The sequence below is a fragment of the Cavia porcellus genome, unplaced genomic scaffold, assembly GCF_034190915.1.
Source record: "Cavia porcellus strain 051 isolate PalLab524CR breed Dunkin Hartley unplaced genomic scaffold, mCavPor4.1 scaffold_13, whole genome shotgun sequence".
NCBI lineage: Eukaryota > Metazoa > Chordata > Mammalia > Rodentia > Caviidae > Cavia > Cavia porcellus.
Window position 1 is genome coordinate 35,793,326 of NW_026947496.1, and position 12,078 is coordinate 35,805,403.

Below are 12,078 nucleotides of genomic sequence, written 5' to 3' on the forward strand. Positions count from 1 at the left end.
TACTTTTCCATTTTCTTCTACAATCATTCAAGATAAGCAAGAGGAATTATTTTTGTTTTTCATGTCACTATTATTTCATTAGTAAATATAATTAATGAAATATTAGACAAAAGGAAGATATACATAAAAAAAGGATATCAGGAAATTGCTAACCAATCCTGAAACATCTGTTAAGCCTCAAATCTATAAATCAAAAGCATTTTAACAGCAGCTTACCTAGCCAACAAATGGTCTAAATTGTTCTTCAGTGGTATTTTTGTAAGTATAGCTTCTAAGTGTCTCTTGTAGATTTGACCCTCCATCTCTTCAGTTTCGTCTCCTTAATATGTAATAAATGAAAATTAAGTTGGGGAAACTTTTTTGAATGCTCATACAATTAAATTTACTTATAGTAGAAAAACTTTTCTAGGAAGAATTTAAAAACACACCAATATTCAACTTTTCACCTATTTTCAAAAGTATAATTTACCTGTTTTATATTTTTCAAAGCATTTTTATATACATTATCCTCATTTGTGTTTTATCAAAAGTTCTGTTTTTTAACAAGTATTATCAAGCATTTATCAATAATGAACAATAAACTTTTTCCCCAAGTCATAGTACAAGTTAGTGGTAAAGGTAGGCCACAATCTAAATCTCAGTAACCTACAAAATCTTTGAAAACAGGCTAACTTTTATCTCAGAGCTTCCTTACTGAAGGCTGTCATCTTCTATTCCAGATTTAATATAAACATAGCAATCTAATCTTGGCCTCTGCCTTCATCTTAACAATAGGAAGAATACATTTTCTTTATGGTAGCTATTTTTACGAAATGCATGTTTAAAACCAAGATTTGGTTGTATAAAACTCATTTTCTAACACACTGACATAATTCTGGAGATGTCTTTGTGTTCCCTAAGTAGCAATAGGATCAAGTATTTCTGCTTTTTGTATTTACTGAAGGGTATGAAAGAGGCAAATACATAATCACTTTCTGTTTACTTCTGGCTTACTTTTATAACATAGATTTTTACTCATGAAATTTCTTGGTCTTACATTTTTAATGACTCAGGAGAAAAACATTTTTGCAGTTAGATAAGAAATTAGGTTGTGGTTCCTATTTTAAGAGTCAAGTCTTAGATAGTAAGCTTCTCGACACAAATGTAAAACCACATACCTGTAACATAATGAATCATGGAGACAACCAAATGAGGGAGCATATAATGCAGAAGAGGACTGACGTCATATGTTTCAGAAATCCCATGAAGGATTGCAATAAGGTCAGGAACACTACACAAGTGTGGAAATGGCCTTGGGAGAAGAAAGTACATGTGACATTGATAAGTTAGACAAGTGGCATTGTATCACTTTTATTATAAAAACAATTCAAAATAAATATGCACACTTCTAACTAGTATCATTTCTCAAATCAACGATACATACTTTTTCCCAAGACTTTCTGGCTTCTGTCTCTGCAGGAGAACTATTAAGCAACCTAATCCATCCTTGACCAAAGAGGGAACTTTGGTCAATGTTTTGATGATCTGTGATGCCAGTGAATTAACAAAGGTATCTTCCATTGTCACTTTCACAGAAATCTGACATATTATCATATATGTTGCAGCTCTGTAATCTGGTAATGATGATTTCAATCCCTAAACATTTTGCAAAATATAAGGAAAGTCACAAAGTATAGGAATTATTTTCTTCAACTTAAAATGTTACTTTAGCATCACAAATTAGAAACACCAATTTTAAGGAAACACGTATGTTTACCTTGATTTGTATGTACATTACACCACATCATGTATTGAAACACTTTCACAAGTTTTTATGTTTTCATATATGATTTGCAAGCCCTGTCTGTGGAAGGGACACTTTAATCAGATTCTGGACAGCAATAAAAATGGATCTATTTAAAGACAGTTACTTTGGCCATTGTGGAAATGAAACGCTGAGCTTCCACAGGGCATCTGAAAAGGCAGCAGATAGCATAGCTCTTGAGAAAGGAGAAACATTAAGATGCAAAAACCAATACAGAAGCCCTCCCTATGAGTTGGTGCCATACGTGGGGCACTGAGGGGAGAACCAGATGCCAGTCTTTTCCTGTGAGTCGGCACCATTTGTAACTGCAGCAGAAAACAAGAAGCCAAGCCTTGCCTTTGCGATGGTGCCATGCACAGGCCACTGTGGGGAGGAACCAGATGCCAGTCCCTTCTGGCGTACAGGCTGGGAGACAAGAAAAGCCAAGTTCCCCGACTCCACTGTGACTGACTAGCTGATCCAGAGAAACACACAGGCTGTGATGACAGCTACTGAGGTAAAATACAACTTAATGCTTGTAGTGTTTAGTGTTTCACTAAAGTGTTTCTGCAGGCCTAAAGCTGGTAGCCTGATCGTCAACTCAGAGGATAACCACACTAAGTATAGCATCTATGGGAGATCTCCTTCTAAAGGTGACAGCCATTGTTAATTCCCTATTATCTTGTTTTTAAGTCCTGTATCATGTTCAGTTTTGTGCAGTTGGGTTTTATTCTGTTGTGTCTTGATTTTATTATAACCAATGGCATGGACAGCTATTTCAAAGATAACAAGATATATTATGGTAGCCATTTTGGATTTACTATTATCTTGTTTTGACGTCCTTTATTGCATTCATTATTTTGTTTTCAGTAGTTCTGTTTCTATTTTGTTTGATTTTTACTATGTCTGAAATTATACTAGCTATTTTGAAGACAACAGGCATTATAGTAACCATTGTTGATTCCTTTATCTGGTTTTGAAGCCCTGTATCACTTACACTGTTTTGATTGGCTTTATTCTGTTCTATTTTGCTTGGTTTTATTCTCTTTAAAATAAAAATTACAAAACAACAGGAAAGGTGACTAGACTGCCTATGTCCTCAAGAGACTGCCTTGTTCTCTTTCCAGTGAGGTAAACGACTGCCAAGCAAACAGATCTGGGAGATGGCAACAGAGCCAGATAGCTAACATTTACTAATTAGGTCTGAGAAAAGTTGTATTTTTCACTTAAAGATTAAATCTTATCAAGCACCTGAAATAAATTTTCAATTTAAAAACATGTATCTAAATGAAATTTTCAAAAGCAAAAATATTTAAGTACAAAACAAACTATTAGACACAGCTGCAGGGCTAACCTTTTGTATATATGGAAACAGTTTGGCAATGACATTGTCTGAGATGTCCTCAGCGGCTACTAGAGCAGTCACAATGGTAGAAGCATAAAAAGCCAAGAGCACCCTCAACTGGGCTGAACTTCCTGGATACTCAGCAAAAGCCTGGAACAAACAAAATAAACCAATTAGCTCAAAACACAAAGCTATTTATAGCTCTTCTGAATTACTGTGACATTTTAATTGTCATCACATACAACACTGAATACACAACAGGTTAAGAATGAACTGCCAAGCAACATTCCTGATATTTTTAGATCATTTCTTTATCAGGATAGCCAGAATTTGGCAAGGAACAGACTAATTTACTTTTGTAGAAAAATGCCTTTGGTGAGAAAAGACTGATTCTCAAATTGCTTATGTGCCAAAACAGATTTCTTCAAGGACCACTATTCCCAGGGAAGATGTTAGTATGTTTTCTTCATTCAACTATTTCATGGAATTACTTATTTGTAAAAAATATGCTACATACCTTCACAGATTTGGTCACCAGACTACAAATGAAATCCATGAATCCAAGATCTTTGTAGCAGTGAGTAATCAAAGTTCCTTTAGCTAAGGGCACTCCAGATTGCTATTATTGACAAATAAAACAAGCTATTAAGGATATTCATCAATTGATCATTATTTTCAAGTACCTACTCTAGTAATAGCTTTTTATCAGTTCATAAATATGAAATATAGTTTCTCTTTATAGCTGGTGGCATTGATGAGATTAAAAATATAAAACTGTAATCTCTAGAAATTCAAGAGAAGATTAACAATGAAGGCAGAGAACTGAGTGAAAAATGCTTATCATCTGTCACATTTTGTCATGTATTTAACTAATCCTGATTCTCTAGATTGTAACTTACTGGCTGGATTTGGTTTGTGAGTTAATGTGACATGGTTTTGTCACTGCTATACAACATTGTCAGTAACAGAAAGAGAACAAGAACCAGGCCAACTAATGCTGTTATTTCCACTACCCAGTATTGTACAAGGTCTGTTAGTGCATTGGAATTGATCAATGAAAGAATTGGAAATAACCTTTAGAAGGTGAGGGGAATATGGTTGCCTAGGGAATAGCATGATATACGTGCAGACCAGAGGAAAATGATCATAATGCTCTGAGCAGTGTTGGGAAGAGCAGCTTACTAAGTAGCTTTATCACAGGTTGGGTTCTTTCGTTCAAATAGTTTATGTCTAAATTCCCAATTTTCCTTTGGTTTAAGACCTAAGGGGCTAAGGCAAGAGGACCTCAATTTCAGGACCAGCCTATGTCTGCAACTTAGCCACATAAGACCCAGTCTCAAAATGTTTTTAATTAAAAATGGGCTGGAAACATAAGTTCAATGGTAAAGCCATAGACTCAATTCTCAGTATTGTACACACATACAAAACAAAATACACACAAATAAACAAGAAAAAAATCCCTATTTCATCCCTCTTACTCATTCTGATCATTGATCTCCTATCATCGGTCAAGCTACCCTGCACAATACCATGGTCTACTCTGGCCTCACTTGCTCCCCTCCCAGCTTGAATATCCTCACTTAACACATAATGAACTTCCTGTTAGCACATGTTGCTTTCCTCTACTACATGTTGAAAAGTATTAATGGCGCATCAGTGCTTTTACCATAGTACTGTAATATTTAAGCATATCTGACCTATCCTGGTAGGCAACCATTCTCTTATTTATCTATAAATTAATCCAGAACCCCTTAGTCACAGTTTTAAATAATTTCCTGAAGTCCTTTCAGGTTACCCTCATCTTTTTAATTTTTAAAAATTTGTCGGCTAGGCATGGTGGTATATGCCTGTAATCCTAGCACTTGGGAGGCTGAGGCAGGAGGACTGCTGATAGTTCAAGGCCAACCTGGGCTACACAGTGAGGTCAAGTTCAGCCTAAATTACATAGCAAGACCTTATCTCAAAAAATCAAAAATAAATAAATAAATAGTACTGTCAGTCTTTTGCATTACTTGTTTTAACTTTTTCAATTCTAAAAGTTAAAATGTCACATTGCATGGTACAGTGGGAAGAAACAGGTGTTAACCACAAAACAAGATTCAAATTTGAACTCTATACACTTTAGTTATGTGAACTGTAGCACGTATGTCAATCTGCTGAATCTGTCCCTGTTTGCAAAATTAGTTTTGTGAGAACAGACAATAATATAATGTGATATAAAATGAGTAGCCTGATGTCAGGTACTAAATACGTGCTGGCTATTATTAATGATAGTTCCAACTGAAGTAAGAAAATTTTAAAAAATGATGTAGGTAATATCTGAACTATCCCTAGAAGCACTAAGGATTTTGAGGGGTTTTTTCAAATTATATTTATAGTATCTATGTACAGATACATGTCATCCAACAACATACCTTAACTGGCAATAACCAGAACCATTTGTGCTTTGGATTATTAATTTTTAGAAGCTGTATCACTCGCACAAATATTCTTGTCTCATGGTATGGGAGAACACAACCAATAAGGCTATCTTGATTATAGAGATGTATATGGAACCTGAGGAAAAAAACAAACTCAAATTGACATAAAACTTATGGGCAAAGATTCTTGACATAACCAAAATGTGTATCAGTAAGCTAAAAATTCCTTGAATGACTATCAGCCAGATACAAAGCACTTAAATAAGCCCTCTACTTTTGCATTCTTATTTGCTTCCACATGATTTTGCCACTCCATGAAGTAATATTTTTGAATAGTCATTATCAAAATTAATACCCTACCCTCCACTGAACTTTAATAAAACTTTAACACAGTATCGAACAGCATTCCTAACTACCTTAATTATAAAAAGACTAAAAAGAAAGAGTTTGGATAAAAATGATTAAATTTACAACCATACATAATCTATATAAGAACTTCATAAAGCTTACCATCAGTCTCTCTACCTCAAGAATAAAACACTAATGTACTAACTCTGTGAGATACATTAAATCCTTTCCCCTGTTGAGGACTTAATTTACATGCCTTCTTCTTCAGTCTTCAAGGTCATTTTTCTAATTCTCCCAGCCAAGTGATCTTTCATATGTCTAAGTTGTCCTATGGTTTTTTTTTTTTTGTCTTTTTCCTCTTTATCGGTACCGGGGATCAAACGCACGATTGCCTGCTTGCAAGGCAGGCGCTTATGCCGCTAAGCTAAATCTCCAGCCCCTAAATTGTCCTATGCTTTTACATGCACTTTTCTTACAGTGTTGTGCTGCTCCATCTTTAGTTAGTTAGACATTAAACTTCAGTATTAGACAAGGGATTATTTTTTCCATGAAGCTTTCCTCAATTAATCCAGGCAGAGCTATCTCCCTATAATCTTGCATAAACCTTTATTCATTATTCCAAAATAATAACCAAAAGCAACCTATTCATCCATATATCAAATTTCATGTTTCCTGAAAATAAGTTACATGAAGAAATAAACAAAAGATCAAATGCAAAAGTATTCCTTGCATCACTGATCTATTTGGAAGAAGTTAATGCTAGATGACAAAGGGAATTTTAATTATACTTCTGAATTTTTGTTTGATGAGTGTAACATTCTAAAAGTTAAGAGAACTGTATTAAAATATACTTTTTCAATGACTCACTTCTTCCTATAAGGAAATCACTACACTCCCATATCCCCACTAACGAAATAAAAATCCATCTCCTTGAACATAAACAGTAAACTTACTGACACAATATCCAAAGTAGATGAAAGATCAGAAATAAACTCCTGTTGTATACTAGCCATACCATTTACTAGTTGTTTGACTCAGACAACTGAAATGCTCTTCTGTATCTCCCCTTGCAGATTGCAGATTCAGAATACACATGAAAAACGCTTACCACCTGGGCCTGTTACATAAATACTCAATGCACATTCACTATTACTGTTTTATTTTTTAAATTATAATATTTTAGAGAATACTATTGCTTTTTACTTTGCAAGAAGGAAATTTAACACCTTTGCCTCAAATACACTGGAATAATCTATACTGGTAAAATGATATTAGAACTAATGAGGTTGGACGATTTACTCAGCAGCTTCAGCGGTGTGTTTAATAGAACATGCGTATGTCAGGTTCTAGACATACTTTTTTCTTAATATATCAAATTCTTCAGCTTTAAATTGGTGTTTTCAATTGTCTGATTAAAAAAAAATCAAAGTAGTTAGCTCTTAAGATACATCAATAACTGTTAGTTACCTGTGAATTAACCACTCCAGGCACTTCTGTGCTGGCTTAAGCAGGAAGTAAGGGGACAAGTGAATAAGGAATAACGAAATGTTTTCATCCAGCTGTTTGTTCACTGCTTTGGTCTGAACGCTGCGCTCCAAAGTTTTTGCTAGTTGGCTGAACAACGGTGCCTCAAACTGCTCAAAGGCAGGATCAATTCCAAGCAGTTCCTCCAGGCCAGTGCATCCTAGGAAAACAGTTTATTTAATAATTCTTTGCAAACAAACTCATCCATTCTCTTTTACAGTTTTACTTGACTTTAAAGTATATACATCCTTTTACTCATACATCCCAAACACAAATTTTTACTTTTTAACACATAAAAATTAAGTTCTATCTTTCTAACCAGGAGAACAGAAGGCACTTCATGACAAAGGCCATTCCTTTTTTCTTTTAATATCCCTGGCAATAAGTAGGTCATCCTTTATGGAAGACTTCTGTTCCATCCTAGACAATGCCTGTGTCACTTTTCAGTTTTTCATTTATTTTACGTATTAGTTGACCTGCCCAATCTTGTTCCTTCATTTGGGAAATTCAGACTCCACTTCAAGCATCTAGGCCTTATGGTCGCTTGAGTATGGTTATTCTTATTATGGTTTTTCTATGGGTATTTGTTATTCTTTTTCTCTTAACAACTTTCCCTTAACGACGTGTCAAGTTAGAAACGTCTAAGAAAGAGGAGCAGAAGAGAAAACAAGCAAATACATCCAGAAGGTAGACGTTTCAAAGAGCTTTCGAAAGTTAACTACCAACTCACCGATGGCAAAGGCGGTATCCCTGTCGATAGTGGCTGCTTCCTTGGGGTCAAACAATAGAGAGGCAACTACATCTCTAGAGAAGAGGCTGGGATCACTTTGAGGTAAGGCGAGCCGCTGGAGCTGCTGGGCTAATGACGTCATTGTTCACCCCAATGATTTCTAAAAACAGGCTAAGAAACACAATCACTGTGAGAAGTCTGTTCGAAATTGCAACAGGCTTCACGTACAAGTAACTCTACGCACTCAGCGCCCTCAAGGACACACAAATGGATTATTGCGGGCTCGCGGACCCTGGACGAGCACAGAGCACCGCAACAGCGTTAACAATTCATTTCAGCCTTCCGCACTACAGCTTTCCCCATTGACTACGCAGATTCCCCGCCAAAATCCCCGGACCATTTACTCTTCCTCCGTACCCCGACGCAATCCGCAGCCACGCTAACCAGTTCTGTGCTCCTCCTCACCAGGAGCTAGAGATTAGGGTAGAACTCGGAAGTTGACAACTCTCTACAGCAGAATCCACATGGAATCAAAATTGAACTCATGCCCGGAAGTCTACAGCATGTCTTAGAGGAACTTCCGGTTTTAGGTACTACGGCAAGAGAAGAGGTACTAATTTCTGGAAATGAAACATGATTTGCGTAACTCTCCGGCAGTGAAACCCCGCCTGTTAGACACGCCCCTTGACAAGTCCCGCCTTGCGGGACTGCAGGCTCCAGTTGTGGGACTTATTTGCCAATCCCACGCAGCTGTATGCACGCGCGGGACGAGAGGGGTCTGAATTCTACGCCTCTTTAGATAAAGGCGCCTCCTGTGAGTTTTAAGGATCTGTAGCCGAGTAGTACCAGCACCATATAGGAGCTAGAGCTCGCAAGTCGTGAACCCTCGGTGCCTGGTTCAAATCTCAGCGCCACGCCGCTCTGCTGCGCGACTTTCACCTAATTGTGTTATCTGTCAGAATTTGACACTTGCTCTGTAAGGCGAGAACAAATTGAGAGTTTCGTGGTAGACGACGCCGCCCCGGAGGTCGAGGATCCCCTGTCGCTAGTTTCTGTTTTGTTTCGTTTGTTGATGTTATGTGTGTATGCGTGCGCGCTTTCCTGGAGGACATTGAGTACTTTTCTTTGAAGCGAACCCTGTTAATTTAGACTTCACAGACAATAATTCCTGTCATTTCATTTGAACAGTTGGAAGAGGCTTAGCAAATGAATATGCAGGTGTGACTATCTTCCAGGTACAAAAAAATTTCCAAGACCCTTGAATTATTTCCTTTTGGCTTTGTGATATCGTCCTCCCAGCCCTGCTCCCAAAAACCACTGATCCTTTGAGCATCCCACAGAGCTACCTACCAACCAACCAGGTTTTCAGGCAGGCTGTGGCACATGTTAGGCACTCAGTGGACTGACCTCTCAGATCTGCGCGGGAGGGAGGGCTGAGCCTGGATATGCCCTGCTTATCTTTTTGGAAGCACCTAGCTTACCAGTGCCTGGCTGTCAGACTTTTCCCAACCCTCTTTCCTGGGAACTGTTAGAAACAGCCACAAAATTCAGAGCTTCCTTGTCTGTCTTTCTGTAATTCTCTCTCTTTCATTAACACAGGGGTCTATTGTTGGTTTACTTTAGCAGGATTTTAAACAACCAAAAATTTCTTCAGTTACAGGTATTTGGTTCAAAAATTTTACTTTGGAAGTAGGCTAGAAAAATAAGTCAAAAGTTCATAATAAGTATATGTATTACAAAGCTTTGGCTTGAAAAAATAATGATCATGAATTACATACTTTTCTCCATTTTAAAACAATTTATTTTATTGGTTTCTAATTTTTTATTATAGCTTCTTCAGATTTTGTGATTATACGCCTGTCTTGTAGCTGAAAATGCCTCCCTCCCCAATCAGTAGTATACTTCAGTTTGTTAGTTGTCCAAGTAATAGATCCTGTTCCAGTTCTGGTTGTCCCTGACTCTTAGAAATGACTGGTCACTGTGATGCATAGCTGGTCACTGTAAAGCACACTGTGTAAGTCAGTCCCCAACTGACAGCCATTCTGCCTCTGTACTTATTGCTTGCTTATCTCATATAAGTCCTAGACCACCAGAGATCAGGGCCTGATATTCAGGGAATGATCCTGATTAGCGATGTAATAAAATCTGCCTCCAAACCCTGAGTGTTGTTTTGGTGTTTCTACTTGCCATTGCAATCTCATGGATTATTCAGTTAATGACCAGTGCAAACGTATTTTTTTCCAGTTCTTTTTGCATTTAAAATATAGCTCATATGTAGTTCTAAAAGTCTCCTGGCTAATAATCCTTTCCATGACTTTTGCTGTTATAAATTCATTAATTTTAGCCATAACTGATGCATATGTTCTGCTGTGACCAGTGCAGTTTGCTGTGAAAAGTTGGTGGGGGGGGGACAGCGAGAGGATGGAGAAATAAGGATAAGAGACAATACACAAAAAACTGAGGTCAGGTGGAGCCCTCTCTCCCTATGAGAGGAAAAGGAACTGCTGAACCACTGTAGCATGTTTACTTAGACATTTTTGCAGGTTGGTGTCACATGATACCCCTTTCCCTAGCTAGCAACCTTGGACTGGAGCATTTTGTTTAGGTGGCCCATCTGGGGGCACTCTTTGTTTTTGGACTGGCCTTGCCTCAACCCCCCCCCCCACCGTGTGATAAATTTCCAGTTTTAGCTGTTCCCCACAATGTTCTTCAGTGTGATGGGTGGAAAGTTCATGTGGTAAAATGATAAATTCTCCTGATTTCAATCACTGTTTAGGGCAATTACTCTTCCCTCCCAAAAAACACACTCGTAAGAGTGATTTGAATGAACGAGTTATTTTTCAAGAGATATTCTCTCCTTCCACCTTATCTCTTTTAATGTGGAGTACAGATTCCTTGATTTACTACTCCATGAGTACGTGATGCTAGGCTGGGATATGATGGTGACCAAGAAACTGAGGTCTTCCCTTTTGTGCAATGTGTATTCAAACAAGAAGAGACGGGGAGGATGTAGTTAGATAAACCAGAAGGAAAACCATCAGATAATGTGACAAGTGTTCTGATGAAATAATACAAAACCACATGATTGGGTGATTAAAGGTTATCATTAGTTTGAGCTGTCAAAGACTTTTTGAGGAGGGGCCATGTAACACTGGTACCTAAGTGAAAAGTTTAGAAAAAAGAAAATGATCATTCTAGATAAGGTTGATCTTGCCAGGGACTCTACTCCAATCACAACAGGGCTCTTTTCTGTCCGTTAAGTATGCCATTAGTACCATCACTACTTGAGATGGTCTGGTCTGATTTGTTTGTCTCTTTATTTCTTGTTCCTTTCAACTAAAATACTGCCCTCAGCAGGTTGGCATGAAGTCTACCTCTAAGATCTGTGGAGCCTGGCTAAAAATATGAATGGGAAAATAAATAAATAAATAAAATATGAATGGGGGCTCACTATAGTAGGTCTAAGTATTTAAAGGTTATATATAGTTGTAACACCTTGTTAACTAAAATATTCTGCAATTTCCAACATTGACAAGCATTTATAATCACAAAAATGTTTTCATAAGGCTAGAAACAAGCAAAATCTAAACAATGATTGAATTTAATGATCATTCTACCTATCTGGGTAGACAATTGATGAATTTAGATGAATATTAAAGGCAGATATAGTTAATACATTTCTTATAAATTTAGCCTATAAATTTGTTCTATTTTCATAAAATTCACCAATTATGTTGCTTAATCAAGATTTTTATGAGGTCTGGGAATGTAACTCAGTGGTAACATACTTGCTTAGCCTGCATGAGACTGTTCAATCCCTAACATCTCCTCTCTAATATAAAAAAATTTTGCATAATCATGTTCCATCTATTCATACACATATAAATTAAATTAAAATCAAAACATTAAATTTCTTTTTTACTTGTTT

The 12,078-nt window shown here is 37.0% G+C and overlaps 1 protein-coding gene across 3 annotated transcripts in view; it reads right to left on the minus strand.

The window, feature by feature from the left end:
• The window catches only part of Heatr1 (HEAT repeat containing 1), a 48,447-nt gene extending 39,715 nt beyond the window's left edge, over positions 1–8,732 (minus strand). Inside the window, exons 1-9 of one of the 3 annotated variants that reach the window (XM_063260095.1) lie at positions 8,616–8,732; positions 8,151–8,321; positions 7,364–7,580; positions 5,543–5,684; positions 3,646–3,747; positions 3,138–3,278; positions 1,424–1,635; positions 1,158–1,291; positions 217–319 (exon numbers count right to left, since the gene is read on the minus strand). In XM_063260095.1, the coding sequence (XP_063116165.1) occupies positions 217–319; positions 1,158–1,291; positions 1,424–1,635; positions 3,138–3,278; positions 3,646–3,747; positions 5,543–5,684; positions 7,364–7,580; positions 8,151–8,292 (1,193 nt within the window). In that variant the 5' untranslated portion in view covers positions 8,293–8,321; positions 8,616–8,732. Of the gene's footprint in view, positions 1–216; positions 320–1,157; positions 1,292–1,423; positions 1,636–3,137; positions 3,279–3,645; positions 3,748–5,542; positions 5,685–7,363; positions 7,581–8,150; positions 8,322–8,567 lie in introns of all 3 variants that reach the window. The other 2 variants (XM_063260093.1, XM_063260094.1) reach the window with 2 other exon arrangements.
• Between the last annotated feature and the right edge of the window lie 3,346 nt (positions 8,733–12,078).